This window comes from Hyposmocoma kahamanoa, unplaced genomic scaffold (assembly GCF_003589595.1).
Source record: "Hyposmocoma kahamanoa isolate Upper Pololo Valley unplaced genomic scaffold, ASM358959v1 77, whole genome shotgun sequence".
Taxonomy (NCBI): Eukaryota; Metazoa; Arthropoda; class Insecta; order Lepidoptera; family Cosmopterigidae; genus Hyposmocoma; species Hyposmocoma kahamanoa.
The window spans coordinates 219,355-244,129 of record NW_020653926.1 but is presented as its reverse complement, the minus strand read 5'-3'; the positions used below and the strand labels follow the sequence as shown (position 1 = coordinate 244,129).

Below are 24,775 nucleotides of genomic sequence, written 5' to 3'. Positions count from 1 at the left end.
TCGGACACTTTTTAGCGCGGACCCGACGTCCATATAATTGTAAGTCAATGATTTTATGTAATACTTTTGATCGTGACCTTTTTAATGCGAGTGTGATTTCGGCAATGAGAGCACTGAGTGAGCACTTCTTTGACTCTTAGTGACGCTTACAACTTCTGTGGTTTTTTTTTTTATGTTTTATATAATAAGTTGGGTGAATTGTGCAACCAGATTCCTCATTATGTTTTTATTTGTGAGGATCTTTAATTAGCTCTCAGTTGTTATTATTATTATTTAATTTAGTTTTAAGCTGCTGATATTCCTTTAAATAAATTAAATAAATAAATAAAAATATTGATATAGTCCCAGTTCAATGACTCACCGATGGCATGATATTTCGCTCGCTCGATCAAGAAGTCGGGGTCGTGTATGCGCTGCGCGCCACTTAAGATCTCTTCGCCTCGCATAAACATGTCGTATGAGTTGGACACTTTCTAGGAACATTGAAATTATACATTTAATACATTTGACAATGATGGCAAGCGACACGCCTGTCCATAACAGTTGCAGTCCCGCTCAAAGCTTTAAAAGGCAAAGATGTGAGGGGCACTGCTACCGCGCCCCTCACCCTGAGATATGACAAAGTCATGAAGTCATGATGATCAAGTCCCATGTGTCAACAAAGTGAATGCATGTTTTCAGTCGAGATCTCGACTGCATGAAGTTGATAAAGACTTCCACATTAACTGCATGTAGTCTCAGTTTCGACTTTATCTTCAGTTCATCATAGATGGCGCTACGGCTAAAAAGTCGTTGAAAAACCAAATACAAAGATCCAACAACAAGTACACAGAAAAATTCGTGAAGTCCGCAGGTTCGTTCCGTGGCTTAGTTGTCGTAGCGTCTAGCACGATTTGCTAGAAGACGTCGGTCCTAATCCGGCCGGATGGAAGGATCTTTATATTAATAATTATAACAAAACTAATGGAGTAACAAAAAACAATTGAATATCAATTCAATACAAATTTAAATTAAGTTATAATTACTATTAAAAAAAATACTTGAACAATTTCACTCACCGGATTGTTCGGGTCGGGCATTGTATAGAAAGGCCTAACAGCCAACGGGTATTTGTCCAAAATGTAGAAGTCGGTATCGTATTTAGCCTTCACTAACCGCCCTAGTAACTTCTCGTCGGGAGTCGATAAATCGTCCTCTTCGCCCAGCGTTACGCCTGTGGACACAGATTGCTTAAGACTTGATACTACCTCAGCTCCGTACTAATACGGTTCATTTTTCTTTGGTCGAGCGGTAGGGACACTGGCTTTATTTCAGAATTAATTTTTTTTACAAACGGAACTTAAAGCTATTTGAAAAATGTATATCGTATTTATACATGTTCTATTTAGTTCAGTTGAAATTAAAAAAATCATTGGTATATGTAATATACCTTTTTGAACACAGCGGTTTTTTTTTGGAAATTTCGAGGTAAGTTCGTTGTTTTTTTCTATGGTGAAATTTTTTAGGAACCGTGTAGTAATCAGTATATATCCTCAATTTTACTATTTTTTTTTTATCAGATAGGTACCCCATCTAGACTTAAAAGTCTTAACCTAAAGGTCTCTTTGAAGTCGGGTTTCTCTCGTTATATAGGTCATCTGCTGTTCAATGGATTGCCGAGAACCACTGGAGTAACTGGTCATATTTTATTTATTTATATTGTATTTACATATATACTAATTTAATTAATATTTTATTATCTCTCATAACCATATATATACATAGTTAGCCTTCTAGATATGCCTCTGATAGGGTATTATGTCGACCCCTCCGACGTAAAGTATCGTATGTCGAAATTGCCAAGTTTACAGGGAAGCGTTTTAAAGTTCTGAATTCATTGAAACGAACATAACACGTGACTTTAGCATTTCTCAGTTTTATTCGGCAAAGCTCACTAATTATAAAATCCTAGATATCGGTTAAATGATCTATGGTGATCACTCTTTCAGTGAATTCAGAACTTGAAAACGCTCCCCTGTAAACTTGGCAATTTCGACATACGATACTTTACGTAGGAGGGGTCGATGTGCTCTTTAATTGTTTATTTTCTGCACGAATTAGTTACAAATTTGGTTTAATTTACGACATTTTGTGCTTGCATATTAATTGACATGAACGGTTTAACGGCAACGGTTTCTTTTATTTCTTTGCTATTAAGGTCTATTTACCTTACGGCAGTTATTTACTGTCCTATATCAAGTGATAGATTCAACACTTTCACTGTTATGCTGAATCAACCAAAGCCATTTGAAGTTGTGTAGAATCTTAACCCTTTGACCGCCGAGGATGTTTAAAGCGTCTTAGGTTAACTTGGGTGATACGTCAATGATGCCTTAAAACGTCAATGGAACACTTTAATTTTCCATTGAAATTAATAAATATTAAGATATTCCTTGTGTTATTTGTAAATTCCAGCTAAATAAGTATTTAGGTTATGTTCTTCTTTGACTTGGAGAATTCAATTAATATAACGTGGAAATTCATAACCTGTCACATCACTATATAGGCTTGGCGTCTATGGAACGACACTAGTTTTTGTCAGTGTCGTTCAAAAGGTTAATAGTTAGTGCGTAACAGACACATCACTATCACCCAAAATCGAAAATAACTACGCTATAATAGGTACCAGGAAAAGTAGAGTATATAAATGTTTTGTCATTTACAGTCAAAAGTTAAAGTAAACCAATCTAACAGTTTCCAGGTTAATTGTAACGAATTGGTTATTGCCTTGGCATTAATTCACTTAATAATAATAATAACATCATTTATTGCACAACATGTTGTTGCATTTAGGCCTTATACATATAGTAGTTGGTAAGCAACAAACAAGTCAGTTTTAAGATATACTATTTGATTTAATTTTAAAATGACTGTCAAATTGAATTAGTAAGTTTTAAAAAAATAAATCATTTAATTATTAATAATTAATCAAACAAAAATTAATTAATTATCAATTAATTTTCAAATTATTCTAGAATTGTATAATAATAATAACATTTGTTAATAAGATCTTCTTAATAATTGCGTTTATTCACTCCGTGATATTATTATTATGCATTTATTTTATTAAATTACATAATTATAATATCATATTTTTATAACATAAAAGGCAATCGTCTGTTTAAATGTAAAACCACGTAAGTGACATTTTCCACAATAAGTCTTTAATTTATATAGCTATGGTAAGAAAATAACTATCTTTCTGCACGTAAGACTCAATAACAAAAAAGCTATAAACTTAATAAGAGTTTTATCTGGAGAAAGATGGTGAATTTCTTACAACTGATACGTAATTTGGAGATTTTTGTGGAAAATGTCACTTTTTTTAACCGACTTCAAAAAAGGAGGAGGTTCTCAATTCGACTGTATGTTCTCCTTTTTTTTTTGTATGTATGTTACGCGATAACTCCGGTATTTGTGAACCGATTTTCATGATTCTTTTTTTGTTGGAAAAGGGGTACTTCCATAGTGGTCCCATTTCATTTTGAAGGAAATCATCCACCTCTAAGGGTGGCTGTTCACGCATGAAGATTAATTTTTATAAATAGCGCTTAACTTTAATTTAGGAGCAATTGCTTTTAGCAATTATTTTGTTGATTTTGCTATTTCTCCAATTCAAGGCGTTTTTCCCTCGATATACTTTGAGTAGTGTCGTAGTGAGAACCTATCTTTATTATCTCCAGTATAAGTCCTGTATAGTGGCGAACTAGGGGATATTTCAATAGACGTAATTCCACGTACTTTTGAGGTCGGTTTTTTAGTACTCTGTACTGAGATTATTATAATATCAAGTGAAGGGACGAGCAAGTCGTGCGCCTGATGGTAAGCTACACGCCTGTTCTTAACAGTTGCACTGGTAACTGTTAAGAACATAAGAGCTTCTGAGGGGCACTGCCACTGCGCGCGTCACCCTTACCCTTCAAAACCAGAACGCAGTAATGCTAACATTATTGCTTGGCAGCAGAAATAAGTAAGATGGCAGTACTTCCCTGGACGAACTCTTTCACAAGGACCTCTACTGCTACTTATGTGGTTTTTACCTTTAAGCAGACGATATTAATATTGAATTTTTTTTAACATTAAGTACAATTTTCACTAAAAACTTAGTTATATGTACACGTACCAGCTTCCTTCAGCATCTGTATTGCTTGAGGGAACTCCAACTTCAGCGGCGGGTCGAGAAACTTGAACGGCTCAACGCTGTACTGTTGGCCCACTGTGGCGATTTCTGATGTAAACCTTATTGTGCAAAAAACAAGGCTTTATTTGTACAATTTTAAAATTTAAAGTTAAAGCATTTGTTATAATGATTAGTACAAAGTTCGAACACTCATAAAAAATTCCTTCGATCCGGCCGGATTCGAACCGACGTCTTCTAGCATACCGTGGCAGACGCTATACCAACTAAGCCACGGAACGAACCCGCGGCCCTTACAATTTTTTCTATGTGGTTGTTGTCCTGTCTTTGTATTCAATTTTTCAACGACTTTTTAACCGTAGCGCCATCTATGAGAAATCTATGATATTTCGTCACCCAGTTAGATGGGACTTCTGCAGATGGCGCTACGGAAAAAAGTCGTTAAAAACCGTAAACAATGATCTGCAAGCAGCACAAAAGAAAGATTCCTAAATTCTGCTGCTTCGTTCCGTGGCTTAATTGGCAGAGCATCTGGCACGGATTGCATGTGGGTGCTGGTTCGAAGCCAGCCGGATCGAGTGTATTTCTCCAAGTATTCGATCTTTGTTACTAATACTATTACTTCACACCGGGACAGTTGCTTCAGTTGTACCAAGCACAAGTCCGGTCGTGCATGGAGTACTGCTGCCACTGGCCACCTTGGGTTCAATCGACAAGCGTGCCAAGAGGCTTATAGGTGACTCGAAATTAGTAAAGGCGAAGCTGCAGAGCCTTGAACACAGTCGCAAAGTTGCTTGCTTATCGGTTTTCTACAGGATATATCACGGAGAGTGTGCGATAGAATTACATAATTTGATTTCCATCAACGGGGGACTAGACGTGGGCTGGGATTCCACCCCTATGTTGTGGATATTCCCAAGATTCGCACGAAGCGGTTCGCTTCCACATTTATACGGCGGCTAGGGAGTGGAATTCTTTACCTGCGGACTTATTCCCCGAACGCTATAACTTGGATCTTTTCAAGACGAGAGTGAATAGGCATTATTTAGTTGTGCATGCTACATCGTCGACCTTGTCATCACTTTCCATCAGGTGAGACGGAGGTCAAATGCGCACTTATTTTTTTAATAAAAAGAACTATAGTATTTAAATTTTCCCAATGAGTCCAGAATATACAAGGTTGGATTGGAGCTGCAGCAAGGTCGAAAGATTGGTTTTCTTATTGTTATTTCTTGACTTCATTTGAACTTTCAAGTTTTTATTGAATGTCTAGAAGTTTCATCACTATGATATGCAATTATTTTTTGTAAAATTACTCCACTAGTTTGTTATAATTATTAATACAAAGACCGAACACTTATGGGTTAGATGTTCAGTTATTGTTACTATTAGTGCGGGTTGTACAATATGAATATAGTAGTTTATGTGACAGTTAATTAACGAAAGGCATTAAAATACGAGTGTGGGTTATAAAAACATCACACGAGTGTTTTAATGCCTAATTATCTACAGTTACATACACTGCTTTATCTACACACATATTATAAGCTCTCTGTGATGTGTTCAGGAAAGAAAAAACTTTTCTCACGCATATCACACAACCGTAGTTTTTATTTTAATTCATAGACAAACTAGAATCGGTCCCCAACTATCATATCATTCGATATCAAGTAACGTGTGAAATTGTCAAAATTGTTTGCTATTGACATTTCGTTTCGAATAAAGCTTCATCTCGACTGATATTAGAATTGAGGTCGAATCAAATTGTTTTGTTTTTCAGAGATGTTCGAAATTACAATAACATTTTCACAGGTAAGAAATTTGTTCTAACAAACAGTTTACCTTTATGCTGGTCGTAATTTGCGGTTTTTGAACATATTATAGAGAGTTCATGATACGTGTGTAGATAAAATAAATAAAAAAAAACTCACTCATCACGTAGCCCTCGAAATATATCAGTAAAAGTAGAAGCGATAGTGTCGACTACTTCATGGTAATGGTGCTTGAAAGACATTTCCAAGTCGAGGCCCACGAACTCGGTGAGATGTCGATGAGTGTTGGAATCTTCTGCACGGAACACGGCTCCTACCGTGAACACCTGGAATTAGGAATAATACATTATACAGTACATCTATTTTCTTAATATCTCTTGGCAATCTTCGAATTAATAACAATATACCAAGTAAGTTAACTATACTTCGTTTCAATCCATTTCCAACAAAATATAAACAAACAAGTCATGACCCGACAATAGACGGTTTAGTAATGGCCAAATATAATGCCAACTACAAATCGATTAATTAATTGAATGAATCGATTTGCTTAATTGAGTCATGTTTATATATAATATAATTAAGCATATTTAAAAGTTCCGAAATCTTAATTTTGAGTCCTCCTTCAAATCCTTAAACTTGGTTACTCGTTCGATTGCGATTGAAATATTCGATTTACTAATCAATTACAAAAACTTTAATTGAATGAAACGAATGTTATTTTTTGTACAGCACTATGCAACCATAGACAAGTCGTAGATGTATAGATGAAACATAACCTCACTTTTGGACTACAATTTTTGAAATACAGTTTAACGATGCTGTTCGAATAAATATTGTTGGAAAAATATTGTTGGAAAATTAGTCGTGAAGCGGCTACAACGCTTCTACAAGTGTCTATAATCTGTCTTTTTCGAAGACAGAGTAAAATGACAGTTCATTATGCGAAAGTGTTGCCCCCTTGCGAGCAGCTAGTGATTGCAGTCGATAAATATCCTATCGATTGAATATTGGTCACGCTGATGGAATAAATAGCCGAACTCGTTTCATTTGAATTACCCTCGACCCATTACTCATCCAATTACTGAGCACAAGTTCATTTGAATTGCCAATTTTTGTAAGTTCATACATACATACACTGTATTAGAACTATGTTTATGAAAAATAAAAAGAGGAGACATATTTTAAAGGTTTTCATTTTAAATCAATATCGATAATTAAATCTGGCTATTCTTGTTCAAATGTATATGAATAAAAGTTGATGTCGGTGCTAGTAGTAGGCCAACTGGCAAAATAAAAATGAAGGCAATAACCATTGACTTACAAATAAATAGACGACGGGTCTAATACAAAAACCACGAAAAAAATGTCCCAAGTCAACCTATTCGAAATTTAAATTGTAATGTCATCGCAGTATCGCGCTGTCCGTAGAACAAATGAAGACTAAAGCGGAGTGTCGCGCTCTGTATACGATTTTAGCGCCTTACAAGTGCGGACACTTTTTAGCGCGGACCCGACGTCCATATAATTGTAAGTCAATGGCAATAACGCAATTAGTAATCCTTAGAACGTCGTAACATTCACAATTCAGACATTTTTGGCATTCTTTCACAATCTATCGATAAAACTATGGACAAAAACTACATAACTATTTAAATAAATTTTTTTTTTATATAAAAATTTTAAATAAATATTATGAAAACTGGCAACCCTACAAATGTCATTTTACTCCGTCTTCAAAAAAGACAGACTACAAGAGCGTTTTAGAATACAACTAACGCCATCTATCGGCCGCATATTAATAGAAATTAAATATTGAGTTCTTAGGTTTTCGCGATTGTTACACATAGGAAATGAAACTATTTTTCCGGATTTAAATCGCGTATATTTGTTTTTTCAAACAACCGTGACCATGGGACCTGTAAAGGGCCCGAAACGTCGGTTTGTTTGAAAAAACAAATATACGCGATTTAAATCCGGAAAAATAGTTTAATAAGTTTATCTAACCAACTATCTATCTCACCTTATCAAAATCAGCAGCGATAGCCATCTGTTTGTACAGCTGCGGACTTTGAGCCAAATAAGCTGAGCTCTTGAAGTACGACACCGTGAAGACGTTAGCGCCACCTTCCGACGCCGCGGAGATTATCTTAGGCGTGTGTATTTCTACGAAACCTAGACAATACAGTAAAATGCTAATTAATCATTGTAACGAGTGTTATTGACATTTTTTCTGAAATACTAGTGTTTGATCCCATGAAACCGGTAACCTATCACAAAGTCGAAGATTTTTTGTCCGAAGTAACGTTTGTTCGAATTTTCATTACACCGAAAACCGAATTATAACGAAACAGTTGTTCTTTCAGGATATGTGGAATGTTTATCCCAAAGACACGATTAAGTTCGGTAAGGTTAGGTTTGAAATAATTTTCCTCTCAAAATTACTTTCGAGGTTATGAAAATATGATAAGTAACCCATGAAACCATTAAGGGTATTTTTGGGAAAAGATTGGGGGGCATTCTCCGACCTCCTTTCGTGTTTGGCTATGCCCAAAAAGAAGTATAAACTGTCATTGAGACGAAAAGTTTATACGAAAATACGAAACTTCTGCTGAAAATGTAAAACCGCTTGTCAGTAATTATTTATAAGATTCATTCGTTGCAATCAAGGGTTTATCTCGTATCCGAATACCCAACAAGTTGTTTTACTTGCGGACATACAGGAATAATACTTGCTTTTACAACCTCCTTGTAAGAAAGTGTCGGCTTTACTGCCTTATAACTGCCTCCGTGGCCAAACGGTTACCTTGCCGGACTGCCATACAGAGGACCCAGGTTCGATTCCCGGGCCGGGTGAAATATTTGTCTATGTGTGTGTCCATGGCACCCGCGACACAGGGTTTCCCTAGTGCGGGGCTATGTTGAGTGTGTGCGTTATTATTACGTTATTATTTACAACGAGATATCTATGAAAAAGATCGATTTGGATATTTTTGATCCAAGATCCAGAGCGTTTAAACGAGGAGAAAAGCAACTTGCACTTGTATAGATTTTCCCCCACTCCCTTGACGCTTTAGTATTAAGTAAATTATCAGCAATTTGAACAGTAGTTCTTTCTTGTTACTTTAGAATGATGTGTCAACATAAGTAGGATTACAATCTAGTACAGAACTTTATTATACCATATTTAATTTGTATCAATGTAATTTGATTCGTATCTGTTTTGTTGTCCATATAATATATATATATATATATATATAGTACGCAGCTCTACGGGAGTTAAAGGTGAGTGTCGCCAAAATTTTTCCAAAATTACATTTCGACTGTGAACTGGCAGTCGGTACTATCTCAATTTTGACAATTATACAGGTGAAAAAAAAATTTTTTGCGTCATTTAAATAGCATCTGGTTATTTAAATACGTAGTGTATGTGTAATAAAAAATTCAAAAACTACATATTTTTACTTAACAAATCCGATGACTTATATAAATGACGCAAACAATGTTTTTCTTCATCCTGTAAAATTGCCAAAATTCAGATAGTACCGACAGTAGATTTGTTAGTTTTATGGGTAAACTCTTCAGAACGAAAGGAACAAAGTCCGCTGCCTCATTTTAACATACTCATACATAACTCGCTAAATTTAACTTCAAAATTCCCTCAAAATATCCCAGGTTTGCAGTTACACACTTAGTGCCTCCGTTCCGCAAGACCGTTCTGGGCTTTAATTCCTGTGTCCCAAGGCTCTGTAGACTATATAATAAGCACAGTCAGGTAAGCGATATATTTTGGCAGTCGCTGAACAATTTTCGTAATAGTATTATATCTAAGCTTAATTAATTTTATTTATTTTTTCTGTTTAACCAATAATGCCGAGACCCTTGTTCGCTTGTACTTACTATTACTTTTTTGTTTGTATTTTACTTTTCTCTTTTTTTTTAAACTGGATTAAATAGCTTTTTTTTTAAGTTCTAATTTATCTACATTCATGTTGTTTTTGTAAGCTGTGTTTACTTGTAATTGGTTGTGCAATTAGATAAGATATTCTATACCTACATTTAATTTTAGTAAGTAACATTGTAATAACTGTAAGTGAACCAATAAATATATTTAAAAAAAATAAAAATAAAATAACATCTGAACCACTTCAACTAGATTTGATATGATATGATGATAGACAAATTTTTTCCACCCGGTGGGATAATCATGATAAATCTAGTTTCTTTTTAATATAATATCTAGTGACGGGACGAACATGTGCGCATGCTGACAAGCGACACGTCTATCCATAACAGTTGTAGCGCCACTCAGAGCTTTAAATCGCTTAAGATCTAAGGGGCACTGCCACTGCGCCCGTCACCCTGAGACATAAGTTAACAAGTCCCATGTGCCTGTAATTTTACCAGAACCCTTACCCTTCAAAACAGGAACACAGTAATGCTGCTTGGCGGCAGAAATAGGTAAGGTGGCAGTGCTACCCTGGATGAGCTCTTTCACAAGGCTTCAATAATTTATGTCATTGTGGAAACGATTTTGGCCTAAGTTATTTAAGACAAATAATGTTCTTTGTAAGATGTATTTAAATGGGCTGTTTTTATTTCTTAATAATAATAATATCAGTACAGAGTACTAAAAAACTGACCTCAAAAGTACGTGGAATTACATCTATTTGCCAAGTTTTATTGAAATATCCCCTAGTTGCGCACTATACAGGACTTGACACTGGAGATAATAAAAATCGGTTCTCACCACTCAAAGCATATTGAGAGAAAAACGGAATGTTCATGCGTGATCAGCCACCCTTAGAGGTGGATGATTTTCTTCAAAATGAATGAGACCACTATGGAGGTACCCTCTTTCCAACAAAAAAAGAATCATGAAAACGGTTCACAAATACCGGAGTTATCGCGTAACATACACACAAAAAAAGCATACAGCCGAATTGAGAACCTCCTCCTTTTTTTGAAGTCGGTTAAAAAAGACTGTACAATCCGAAGCATGAACTTACAAAATGGGATGTAGATTAAATGCAAATGTGAACAAAGACCAAAATCCCACCTTTCTTTGTAAGAATGTCTCTGAATAAGCGACAGACACCAGCTTCAATTCTGAATATGGCTTGGTTGGCGGGCGTTCGCAGGTCCAGCACGCGGTTATCCAAGCGTGTGTCTTGGTTCACGCGGATCTTCAGTGCTTCAGGGTCCTGTAACGAACAACTACAATAAATAATTACTGTCATATGTAAAATTCATTATTTTTAATATCATATTTTTAACCGACTTCAAAACAGGAGGTTCTCGTTTTTTTTCTTATAATATCAAGTGACGGGACGAACAAGTCGTGCGCCTTGTGGTAAACTACACACCTGTCCATAACAGTTGCGGTGCCACTCAGAGATTTCATTTCAATTCATTAATTAATTATTTGTGTGTTTTTTACTGTCTTATATAATGTGTGTGATTTATATTGTTAGTAACATAGATTTCGTATGTTGTTTTTAAGTAGATACTAACACATATGGACTCTTTGTGGTCTGAATAAATAAGATTTGAATTTGAATAACACCCAGAGCTTTCAATCGCAAAGATTATCCACACAAGGGGCACTGCCACTGCGCCCGTCACCCTGAGACGTAAGTTGACAAGTCCCACTGTAATTTCACCAGCACCCTTTGTGGCAATTTATAGGGTGTAACAAAAACCTCTGGCCGTTTTGCAGATTGGGAACTTGAAAGTAATAAGTTTACACCCAATACAAAATTTGTAAAATGTACTGACTAGGTCTGTAGCCCAATTAAAGCTCTGAGTGGCACTGCAACTGTTATGGACAGGCGTGTAGCTTACCATCAGAAGCATGACTTCTTCGTCCCGTCACTTGATATTATAAAAAGAAATGTGTCAGGGTGACGGGCGCATTGGCAGTGCTCCTCAAATCTTTGAAGCTCTGAGTGGCACTGCAATTGTTATTCAAATTCAAATCTTATTTATTCAGATCACAAAGAGTTCATATGTGTTTGTGAGTACTTACGTAACAAACAAAATCTGTTTGTAACAATATAAATCACACACATTATATAAGAGATACCCAATGTCTTTGCAAAGCACTGACCGGTCTCTTGGCTAGTGTCCTCAGAATGCTGTTGGAGACCCAACAGCGTATCACCAGCATTCTGCGTCTTACTGACACAATTTTTTTACATATATAAACAGTCATGGTCAGTCATGAACAGGCGTGTCCCTTATCACCCAGTGGGCGACTTGTTTTCCCGTCACTTAGTCTCATAAAAAAATACAGAGAGACAGAGAGACAGACTCACATCGTTCTTTTCCGGTCTAGCGGCGTCTTCAATCTGCAAGGGCAACTGAGATCTTGCACTGGACACGGTCCAAACTTCGCTCGCGAGTAACTCGACGTCACGTATCGAGCAAGACTCGATGGGAGACGCTGTCTTCACTACTGTCCCTTGCACGTCTATTATCGATTCTTTAGTTATACTGGAATGTGATAGCGTTGAGTCAAGAAACATATAAATTTTTATTGACATAATTTTTTAACATTATTTATCAACATTTGTAAGTAAAAAAAAGGTGAAAACTATGTGAAAATATAGAGTTGAACTTTCTGAACAAATTTTGTTTTGGTTTTACTATTCTGAGAAGTCAGGAATGAAAGATATTCCAGTTTGAAGTTTTGGAGGTTATGTATTACGTTACTGAATAAAATATATTCGGTGTATTATTATATCAAAATAAACTATAGAAGTTTTAAACAGAGTCAATAGAAGCTAGATGGTGCCGTGGGTTTGTGACGTCACGAAAGTTCGGAGGAAATTATTTTCAAAGTCAAAAGGCATGAAGTTAAGCCATAACAAAAAAACTGAGTTGCACTGATAACTCTAACACAAATATTTTTTTTGTGAAATGTGCCATCTATCCTTGATTTTGGGAACTTTTTTCTCAGTTTTTACCATTTTCTCGTGTGGCATTTTAGAGAAGAAATTATCGACATTATTTCTTGTAATGAAGTAGTTAATATTTTATTAGCTGATTACAAATCGGTCGAATCAGTACATTTGATATTACGTGAACTAAATGTGGACCATATCCATCATCATCGAGTATATAACCAGAAACAGAGACGAATAAGGCCCATGTATCACTGGTAACACATTAGCGATACAGCTCTTATAAATATCAACTCTCGTTTGCACTGTAATATAGACAGGCCAACTACTGGCCTGTGTGTACGTCTCCGTATATTCCAAAAAATATTCTGTATCTATTGTAATAAACATAATATCTCTAACAATGCCGTGCTGTACTATTTGGTGGTGTGGGAAAAAAGCAAAACATCTAATTACAAAACAAACGGAATCACATTCCATCGGTAATTAAATATTAAATATGTAATTTTTCAATTTTCGAAACTGGTCGATTTGCAGTGAAACAATTGACAATACACATCAATTGTTTCAAATCATTTATGCGTCTTGCTTCCACCTAATGCAACTCCCATTACGTCATCTCATTCTATTCATTGGGCACGCGTTGCTAGTGTTGCACTGAAAAAATCATATTGTGTATCGATATTTGCATGTATAATTATTACTGTAATTATACAGTACAGTAGAATAAATCATTAGATTTATTTAAACAATCGGTAAAGTAAAAAATCTACATCTAACGTCGTCGTAGTTAAGTATTGAGCCATGAGTATAATGTATCGATTTTATAAGTATATCAGATTATGCACAAGAAACACTAACTATTACGTAGTAGATTGTCGTTCGTTTTTATTGCTCAGGAAAATTGTTTTTTCTTGAGAATATATTCATATATTAAACTTCTTATGGCCGTGTGGTATTGGCCTAGTATAATACTATAGTATAATCACCCCATATATTTCCATGGATGTCTTCTCAACTAACATACTGCGATCACCTATTCACCTTGCAAGTGTGGTGATTGTGCCAAGTCCCCGAGGAGTCCAGACTGTTTATGGGTTTTGGGTAGACCCATGGGCAGTTAGTGTTGTGTACTGTCAGTTGTTTTGTTCAAATATGTGGGTATCGAAAAAAACTTATTTTTGTATTGTTTTTGATGATTTCCTAAGGATCCGGGCCTTAGGGAAAAATGGATTGCTTCCACGAAAAGGGAAAACTGATTTCCAAACAAATACAACGTCGTTTGCTATCGGCATTTTACAGAAGACTGTTTTTATACAAAAAAATGACCAAAAAACGTCTTTGCAGCCGCGTTTTTGACAAGTCAGGTTAAGCGTAAAAATATGACAATTAAGGCACTACAAGAGAAGGTACGTTACTATAATAAGAGGATGGTATCTTTATAATTCAATAATAAAAGAATTAAAGGTAAAAAAATAATAAAAGCGAAAGACGGCGACAGTTTAAAGAAAATTGGTGTGCTTAATGACGAAATCGTACAACGTCAATATCTAAAACACAGAACAGGGAAAATTGTAAAAAAGAAATATTCGCCAGAATTAATGAGTTTCGCTCTTACGTTGAGTTTTTATTCGACAATGCGTACGAATATGTAAGAAATACATTTAGTTCCTGCTCACTCGGAATGACTATGGATTCTAACAATACTACACAATTCGAAATCGGTAAAAAAACAGGTAATGGTTATTTACAATGCCGTATTTATATACTATCGGTTTCGATAATATTATGTTTGCTTGCCCATCTCTAAAGTATATTTCAAATTCGGGCTGGCCTATCGGAGCGCAGTTGCCACTAGATGTCATTTGGCAGAATAGTTTTCAAACAAATTAAATGACATTTCCTCTCTATTTCTGTTTATATACTCGATGATATCCATATGTAGGTACTGAAATTCCTTTTTTGGCGGCTAGATGTCCCTCAAGGTAAAGAAACGGATAGTTGCATATATCGATCCGGTTACATACTAATTAGTCATTAGGTTTCTTTTAAATATGATTTTATTTCCAGACTTAGATAGGCCGCTATTATAATTTGAAAAACCTAATTTATTTATTTTATTCAAACTTTTAATTAAGACATGAAGACATGAAGACGCTAAATAATTATTTTAACTATTTTCCCATTGTTCTTTCGTTTCCGTGCTGTTGATTCATATTAATTTATTGCATGCTACATACTTAGCTAATTTTAGAAGTTACAGTGTTGGGCTGTTAACATGTGACGTCCTGCAAGGGCATAGCAACTGCAGAAGACAGAGTTCTTACTTACTTCTAAATTGCTTATTAGTTTATAACATTGTACTACATTATTAATTTTTACAATGACACCACATTTCTATATTGAATTAATACGAAATACTTACAGTCATTATACGTTCAATAGTTATTAATTATTTTAAAAGTATAGTCAAATTTTTGATTTTATGCTTTTTGTTTGGATGTGGTTGTTGATTTTTTGAATTGTTGTGTAGTTTTTTAGGAACTTAATAACGTAATAATTGAATCCTTTTTGTTTTTAAACTATAGTCTAATAATCGATTCTCTCTTCGTTATAAACCATCTCGATGAGATATTTAAATCGATTTATTTTCATTCGATTTTACATCACCACTTCTCTAGAAACGTCAAATCTCAAACGTCACCGTACCGAAAACAAAAAAAGGCGGGAATTTGAAGTGAAAGGACGTTAAAACATTTAAAATTTTCAATTTCAATTAAGAAGAGTTTCTGGAAGACAGATATAAAAGCCGAATGTGATGGAAGAAGAATGACCTACTAAGCTGTGTTCAAAATTCAACGTATTTTATTAGCAAGTGGATTAAAGTGAATTAAATGAAAAAGAATACATAAATAACACAGGCAAACAAAACAAAACAAAACAAAAAGAATTAATAAACAAAATAAAAAATACAATAAAAAACAACATATAATGAGAAAAATCTGACAAAAAGCAAAAAACAAAATGTAGTCCCGGACCGTAATCGAGACACGTCGCATTTTTCTCGTAAAGGGCTAGAATACAAAAATAGTGTTATCATGGAAGAAAAAGTTTTCCCCGGTTTTGCAAATCCAAATTCCCAACAAGGACTTATGGAAAAGACGTTTAGTATACTAGTTTCAAAATTGCATAATAGTTTTTGATCAATTTGAAAAACATTGTTTAAGCTTAGGGCACTTAATACTGAAAATGCGTGGTGACTCGAATTATGCGTCCGGAAGTGTATAACGACTACAAATTTTGTACTGTCAGATATGCGGTGGTAGCGTACGCCACGCATAAGCCACAGCTATAATTGACTGTGGCGCAGGCTTCCGAAAACTAAATGAAGAAGATATGGCTCTAAGGACTTGTATCCAAGCCAAAAAGCGTAATAAAAAAAGTCACCGTACCCGTGCTATGTGAAATGGACTATAAATATCGTGTGATACTAACTTGCCAGTGAATTTGACCATCTGCTTGCTGACGCGACGCTCCTCGCTGACGCTGATCAGTAACTGCATTGTCGCTGAGCTCTGACGTAATACCGCGAAGCACTGCTTGCCTTTAGCGCGAGACGTCTGCAGGCGGGCTTGAAAGAAACAAATTTCAAAATGGCGGCTTCAATAAAAAAAATAACTGAATAATTAAACAAACTCTTTCAATATTTAAGAGTCGATACTACGTAAGCTCGAATTTCAATTGTTCTCGTACTAATACGAGAGCGGTAGGGACTCTGGCTTTATTTGTTTACAATCGAAATTAAAGCTATTTGAGAAATGCTTATCGAATAGTACACATATTCTATTTTAGTTCATTTGATATAAAAAAAGAATAATTGGCATATGTAAAGTAGGTACCTATTGAATACAGCGGTTTTCTTGTAAAATATCGACGTAAGTTTGTGTTTTTTTTCTATCGTGAAAATTTTAAGGAATCGTGTTTTCACCTTAGAATAATAACGCATAGAAACCTCGCCCGCACACGCTAAGTGAGGCAAATTGAAGCGCTCCCAAAGGGCCTACACGAGCGGGCGGGCCTTCAGCGCTCAAGGTCAACTTGCACCGCGAACAGATCAAGAATTTTAGCTAAAAATGACGAAATGTGCGGTAAATGAGTGTAAAAATACGTCAGACAATTATAAAATAGATACTAACATCACATTCCACAAGGAAGTAACGCGTCAACTTGTATTTTTATATAAATATTCACTAAAACCGAAAATTAACCTACTACTAAAAAGTAGCCTACATGAATTTAATTTTTGCCTCACTTGTGACAGTTCGTTTGATATGAAACTATCATTCTATGCGTTATTATTCTAAGGTTTTCGCACCATATAGTAATCAGTATATCACATATTAATTTTACTATAATATTTTTCCAAAGTGATACACTGTTATGCGGAATAAACCAGAGCCATTTGAGGTTGTCTAAATTCTTAATTCAAACATTTTACAGGAGTGTGGTAGCGCCTCTTTGAGGAATGTACTTTACAAACTTTCATTTCAACTAATTTAACCTAGTTGCCAATAGATGGCGTTAGCTGTATTCTGAAACGCACTATTGTTGATAGGAGTTACACTTGAAATTTCAATAATATGACAATATATTTAATATTTCATAAAAATTTGAATTTATGGAAAAATTTCTGCAAATGTTAAAAGAAAATTTACAATTATTAATACAAAGAACGGACACTACAAAAAATTCGGTCGATCCGACTAGATTCGAACCAGCGCCTTCCATCAATCTCTGCCAACTAAGCCACGGAACGAATAAAGAGACCTTACGAGTTTTTCTATGCGCTTTTCTATGCGTATTTGTTTTGTTTGTGCTCGAGTCCGTGCTTCACTCATATCGGGCTTGCTGAAAACCAGCGCTACATGCTGAAATCTATGAGCCTGTAGCTAATAGCTGAGCAAATCCCGTTTGCGTGCGCCGCGACACGCATTTATTATTACATTTTTAATTTTTTTTATTTTGTTTTAATCATTATAATTATGTTTTAACTTTTGTTGTAAGTCCTGTATTTTAGTTTAAAGTTTATAATGTTCTATTTTAATTTTAAGATCATGTGTGTCTCGGTGCTTACGCAATAAAGTATTCTTATTCTTATTCTTATTCTTTTCTATACAGATCTTTATTTTTGATTTTTAACGACTTTTTTGCCGTAGTGCCATGTATGAGAAATCAATTTCTTCGCTCAGCCAGGTCCTTTACCAGCAACTGACTAGAGATGGCGCTTCAATAATTGCAATTAAGTTGGTTGAGTGTTACGATTTTTTACTACCATGACATTCAATTATTTTTTGTGATATTAGTTCAGGGATCAGAATATTTGGAGTTTTTTACCTGAACTTCGAGGTACATAGACAGAAAATGTAGGCTGCCTTACGACAATATTTTTTAGGTCTAGGACCTTTTCGGGATTCAGAAAATCACTTAGGAACATTAAAAATTTACGTAATTGGGGACAGGCAGTTACACTATATTTATCTTAACTTTGCTACGCACAGTGGGTCGGATCTGCGATATTGCGGACAAAGGATTACTTTTTCACGATACCTCTCTAAAAAAATGCGAATCGAGAGATCCTATTGTCCTAATTAAATATTGCCATATCACATTTTGCCATAAATCTAATAGTTTAGTAGGAATAAAATAAAATATGTATTTTTTTGTATGGGACCATACCTTTAGTGCCCCATCGTTACAAAGTCTTAGTTGATCCAGTCTTGGAATCATTATAATCATAATAAACACTAATTTATTATTAATAATAATTATAACAAACTAGTGGAGTAATTTCACAAAATATAATTGAATATCATGATAGTAGAAAATCAGTTAATCAGAAAATATAAATTTTCCTATCTATGCTAATAATCTTAGCTTAGCTTAGTTGGTATAGCGTCTGACACGGTATGCTAGTAGACGTCGGTTCGAATCCGACTGGATGGAAGGATTTTTTTGTAAGTATTCGATCTTTGTATTAATAATTATAACAAACTAGTGGAGTAATTTCACAAAAATAATTGAATATCAATACAATAAAATTTTAATAAACACGTATGATTGTTTAACCGAACCTAATCGTGTCTTTGCGATAAACATCCAACATATTCTGAAGGAACAACGGTTTCGTTATAATTCGCTTTTAGGTGTAATGAAAATTCGAACAAACGTTGTTTCGAAAACAATAAATTTCAGTTCGTGATAGGTTACCAAGTAAAACATATGTAAAAAAACCTATTATAGTATTAAAATAAGAATTAAGAATGGAATCTAAACTATACATTCTTCATAGTAAAGCGATGCCTAAACTAAGTAAATGTGTAGAATAGAATAGAATAGAATACGTTTATTTGCCAGAATACAGTTCAAATTCAAATTCAAATTCAAAATAATCTTTATTTCATAGGTAAGCATTATTACACTTGAAATCGTCACAATATTAAACTCTACCGCTCATTCGTAAGGCAGATTCCCCTGAGAAGAATGAGTAAGAAACTCTAGGGCTTGCTCTTTGTAAATAACATTTACAATATTTTTTTTTATTATTTGAAACATCAGAGATCGAGACTACCTCCATGAGCTAAACGGGTTACTACCACGGATTTTTATCATCCAAGTACGCAGAAGTTGTATAATAACCTTTAGTATAAAGTTTTTGTTTCACTATAGTTTTAAACCTCGTGTAAGGCAAATTTTGTATATCAACCGGAATCTTGTTATAGAAGCGTATACATTGCCCCTTAAATGATTTTTTGACTTTATGAAGACGACTATCAAGAAAAGCTAGTTTATTTCTATTCCTCGTATTAATGTTACGTCTGTCACTATTTTTCATAAATAAATTACTATTCCTTTTAACATAAATTACATTCTCATAAATGTACTGTGAGGCTAGTGTAAGAATGTTAATTTCCTTAAACTTATCTCTCAAAGATACTTTGGGGCCCAGATTGTAAATTGCCCTAACTGCACGTTTCTGCAGGACAAAGATTCTGTTGATATCGGCGGCATTACCCCAAAGCAAAATGCCGTATGTCATTAGACTGTGAAAGTAGCTGAAGTAAACCAATCTAGCGGTTTCGACGTCTGAAAGTTTCCTTATTTTTTTAATCGCGTACACTGCAGTAATTACATAGGTCTTAAGTAAAATGAGGTACATTGTATTCACCCTGCATGCAGATGTGCAAGTATTGATGGGATTTAATGTTTAGTCTCCATAGTTTCTAATTAATGAAATGAATTTGTAAATTCTAAGTATTCTTTATTACTATAGAAGCAATGTGTCAAAAGGCATTTTGTCTATTGTAATTTAAAAGTATGTAACAATTTAATCTCGTTTGGTAATTTATTGTAAATAATTAAACACATGTTGAAACGGATATTCTTATAAATTACTTTATGGCAACGAGGTTGTAGGTTGTTGGTATAAAAGATTCATAATTTTTGCTCTAGTTTGCCTTTGAATGACTTCACCTGTACCTTCACTTGAACCTGCGTTTTAGGCATCTTTTTGGGTAACTTTTTCTTTATATTACAGCTTAAAAAGAGATTTTGTATATTTAACAATAAAATAATTAGTAGCTATAAATCATTAACCTATATAAAAATAATTATGAAACAACTTCCAGCAAGCCCTCTGTTTCATTGTAAGATTTTCTCTTAAGCCAGAATTTGACGGTCTTTTTACATTCTAATTTATTCAAGGCGAAATAATGCAATATAGATTTTAATTTAAAGCAAAGGAATATACCAGGTGTGCTGTGCGGAATTGTGTACGAGGCGAAAGGGTATCGAGTCGTCTGTGGTTGGTTTTAACCAAATTTTTATTACTTACTTTAGTTACTTTGGTTTAGTTCCTTTTTTTAGTTACTTTAGTAACGGACTCAAGTTAAGTAATTGAGCGTTTTTTCAATATTATTTGTTGGGTAAACAGTTGCCGATACCGAGTAGACATCGCACTCGTTTAGGAGGTTATTCTGTTTAAGTCCAGCGGCTAAACTGAAGTTAAATTCTATCAATCTCTATGTTACCAACCTCTAACCCAAACTGTCTGTCCATCCATTTTGACACCAAGGTCTTTTACATCAGTGTAGACACGTTCCCTGTTCTCTCCCGACGACTGGATCAGCTTGAGTACTCCATATCGGCCTTCAGAGATGTCTGGTTCTGATGTTTCTTGAGATTGGGCCGATGCCGCCTGAAAAGTTAAGTTTAATGGAATATTTTGTAGTTTTAAAAATATTCTCAAACATGCTCGGAAATGTTTGCATTACTTTCAAAAAACGATCACGGAAAGTTTGTCTTTTATGGACTATGCGACTTCTTCTCGGCCTAGGCCTGCAAAGAAGTATGAAAATCTATTACTGTCCTCTTCTCTAAACTTTTAAATCTACCTCATTATAATCATGGACCTATATAGGTCCATGATTATAATGAACTATGTAAACAGGCAAAAGAAAAACTCATACAGCCAACTGCCCAGTGTTCATAACTGCGAGAATTAAAAATACCTACCTATACCGCTTACTTAAAAAAAACAGAAAATGAGGATAAAATTTGAAATAAAGTGTTTTGGTATTCTTTAGTTTTTCGTCTTTTTTGTATTTCGGTCATTGACCTACCAATAAATGAACGTCGGGTTCGCGCTTAAGTGTCCGCACCTGTAGGGCGTTAAAATCGCATACAGAGCGTCAATCGCGCAGTAGTCTTCGTTTGTTCGAGTGACAGCGCGGTTGTCAATCATGCGGTACCCATATATGCAGTACAAATAATAACTTGTAAAAATTATTGCAGTAAAGTGTGAAAACAGGATTTTGTATCATATTTTCACTAAACAAATATATTTTAAGTCGAAGCTAAATATGGTGCATTTTGTTAAGTTTCCAGTAGAAGCTAAATATAGTGTTTTTGGGCCCTTAAATTGCTGTAAGCAAATTTAGGCAGTACTGCAATGACGTCACAATTTAAATTAAATGTTTTAGTTTTTTATTTTTCGTTACATGTCACTACGTTTGTATAGGTTAACCTCGGACATTTTTTTCGTGGTTTTTGTATTAGACCCGATGTCCATTTGTTGGTAGGTCAATGATTTCGGTCGCGAAAATGAGTGCTAGTGAGAAGAGCGATAACGAAAATACAGTAACAGATACACATTCAAACACATCATCAGAATTTCAGCAGACTACAATTATTAATCTGCCTGAAAAAACAATAACATTTTCGTTTAGCAATTGCCCTACTAACACGTCAAATATTCCTTTTAATATTAATTAATATTTTTTTTTTACTTTTTCTATTATACATCTTCCTCTCTTTAGTCTTTTATTATTTCCTCACATTGTTTGAGAAAAATTCTATACATGCCTCGGTGGGAACAGGGATTGCTTGACTCGTATTAATACAACTTAAGTCGTCCAGCAATTCCTTACTTCACGGTCTCTGCAATAATATACTATTTAAGGTGTACAACATGCAAACAGACAATCCACCTGAAAAGCCCCATTTTGACGGTATAAGAGTCGCGCGCCTGGTGGTAAGCGACACGCCTATATAGCAGTTACAGTGGCACTCAGAGCTTTAATCACAAAAATTTGAAGGGCAATGCCACTGCGTCCGTCACCTTGAGACGTAAGTTGACAAGTTACTGGTGTCTGCAATTTCACCAGCACCCTGATCCATCAAAACCAGAACGCAGTAATGCGCAGATTACTACTTGACGGCAGAAATAGGTAAGGTGGGAGGACAGGACGAACACTTTCACAAGGAACTCAAGTACTAGTTGGAAAATTGCTCCATGATATGTTCCGGTCTATTCAAATCCCATTGGTAGTAATTTTAATGTAATTAAATGTTAAATACTTAATCAGCCATGTTCTGTACATAGAACCCTAACACCAGCAACAATTTTTAGATATTATAAGAATCTCAAATCAATAATCTCAGTACAGAATACTAAAAAAACCGTTTGCCACCCTTAGAGGTTGGAACATTGTCTTCAAATTTAAATCACATCTGAGGTGCCCTCTTTCTTATTTTTAAAAAATGAATGTTCATGCGTCATCAGCCACCCTTAGAGGTGGATGATTTTCTTCAAAATGAAATGGGACCAATATGGAGGCTTTCCAACAAAAAAGAATCATCAAAATCGGTTCACAGACGCCAGAATTCTTGTGTAACATACATACAAAATAAAAAAACATACAGTCAAATTGAGAACCTTCTCCTTTATATGAAGTTTATAAAAAATACTGAACAACCAATAGCCCTAACTAATAGGACTAATTTTCCAAATCACAGTATTTTATATTCATCTGTAACATTATTGACTGAAAGCGTCACATCTCCGGAAAGGATAAATCTTTACTGCTTACTTTATTTTCAGCTTTCTTCTGCTGTTTCTCGGCAGCCTTGGCTGCTTTCTTGGCTGCCTTCTTGCTAGCTCCTGCCGTATCTCCCTCCACTGGAGGCTGGGACGACTCTGATACCACCATGATGCTTGGAAGACTGAAAATTTATAGTCAGAATTCTTTAATCACAATGGTAAAAATGTCGCCCTGTTCTGGGCTACAAGTTTGTGCTATTATATTAGAGGAGCTTACAGCTATGATGACTGTGGTATCACAGTACATTTGCTCAAACTCATTGTACCACAATTTCGTTTAACCAAGGTAAACAACTCTTTTATGGGGAACTGTACACGTTTTTACAATAAGATTCCGGGGCATATATTAAGATTATCATTTCCTAAGTTAAAAAACTACATTAAAAATATTTTGATTGAAAAGTCAAATTAGAAAATTGAAGACTACGTATTAAGATAAAGATGTATGGAAACAAAAACATGGCTCTAGATTCCACACAAAATTTATTCGAAGTGTATTCCATAGCATTTAAGTTTATTTGAAAAGAGCAATCCCTAGAGTTTCCTGCTCGTTCTTCTCAAAGAAGTTAGCGTAGTGAACGAGCAGTAGCTTAAATGTGACGTTTTCAAGTGTAAATTTATGTTACCTATTGAATGACTGATTCTTTGACTTTAGACTTTGCTACTTTTACAGCATATATTTAAATATGATTAATCAGATGCCAATTAATAAACTATGGGACTATATTAAAACAGGAACAATGGTACCGGATGTTAAGAACTACATCAGGAAGCTAAAATGGCATTGGGCTGGATATATTGTTGGTGTTGAGTAGAAAGGGTGATAGCACCATTTCGTAAAAATGTTTTAGGTTTTAATGACTGTTCTGCCATCGGCTAACTAAAATGTGGCTAAGTGAGAAATTTATTATTTGAGATATCATAAAAAACTATAACCCAATTTTAAAATATTGAAATTGTTTGATGATATTACAGCTATGCACCGTTAGGGTAAGTTCCGATGAATCGAACATGTTAACTAATTTTAACTCTTTTTTAAAGAGAATTTTGTGGTCTATTTATTGCTATTTAAAATGGTTATTTGACCATTTGTCACTAAGCCGCATTTTAGTTACATAAAAGTACGTAGATGGCAGATTTGAAGTAGACTCTCGAGTATTAATTTTCTTTAATTGAAAATTAATACTCAAGAGTCTACCTCAAAATTTAAGCTATGCCAATTTAAACTAAGTATTATTTTTATTATTTAATTTAAGAATGGTTATTTCATATTTTTATTAATGAATTGTACTGTTTTTTTTTATAAATAAATTGCATTGTAACATTTGATAAAATGTATCAGCAATAAAGGTTATTACTATTATAATTATTCTAAGTTATTATAAATTATTCCATAAGAAGGAAAATATTAGGGAAAACACAAAATTTTACCCCCTTCCCTAGTTTAATTTACACAATATAGATCTTACTTCATCGTTAAGTT

General features: G+C 34.6%; 1 protein-coding gene across 1 annotated transcript in view; it reads right to left on the bottom strand.

Moving 5' to 3' along the window:
• The window catches only part of LOC113232689 (aspartate--tRNA ligase, cytoplasmic), a 42,478-nt gene extending 19,067 nt beyond the window's left edge, over positions 1-23,411 (bottom strand). Inside the window, exons 1-10 of the mRNA XM_026467463.1 lie at positions 23,282-23,411; positions 20,946-21,108; positions 16,350-16,485; positions 12,267-12,444; positions 11,009-11,153; positions 7,973-8,124; positions 6,109-6,275; positions 4,163-4,278; positions 1,059-1,213; positions 362-473 (exon numbers count right to left, since the gene is read on the bottom strand). Of these exons, the coding sequence (XP_026323248.1) occupies positions 362-473; positions 1,059-1,213; positions 4,163-4,278; positions 6,109-6,275; positions 7,973-8,124; positions 11,009-11,153; positions 12,267-12,444; positions 16,350-16,485; positions 20,946-21,108; positions 23,282-23,401 (1,444 nt within the window). The 5' untranslated portion in view covers positions 23,402-23,411. The remainder of the gene's footprint in view (positions 1-361; positions 474-1,058; positions 1,214-4,162; positions 4,279-6,108; positions 6,276-7,972; positions 8,125-11,008; positions 11,154-12,266; positions 12,445-16,349; positions 16,486-20,945; positions 21,109-23,281) is intronic.
• Between the last annotated feature and the right edge of the window lie 1,364 nt (positions 23,412-24,775).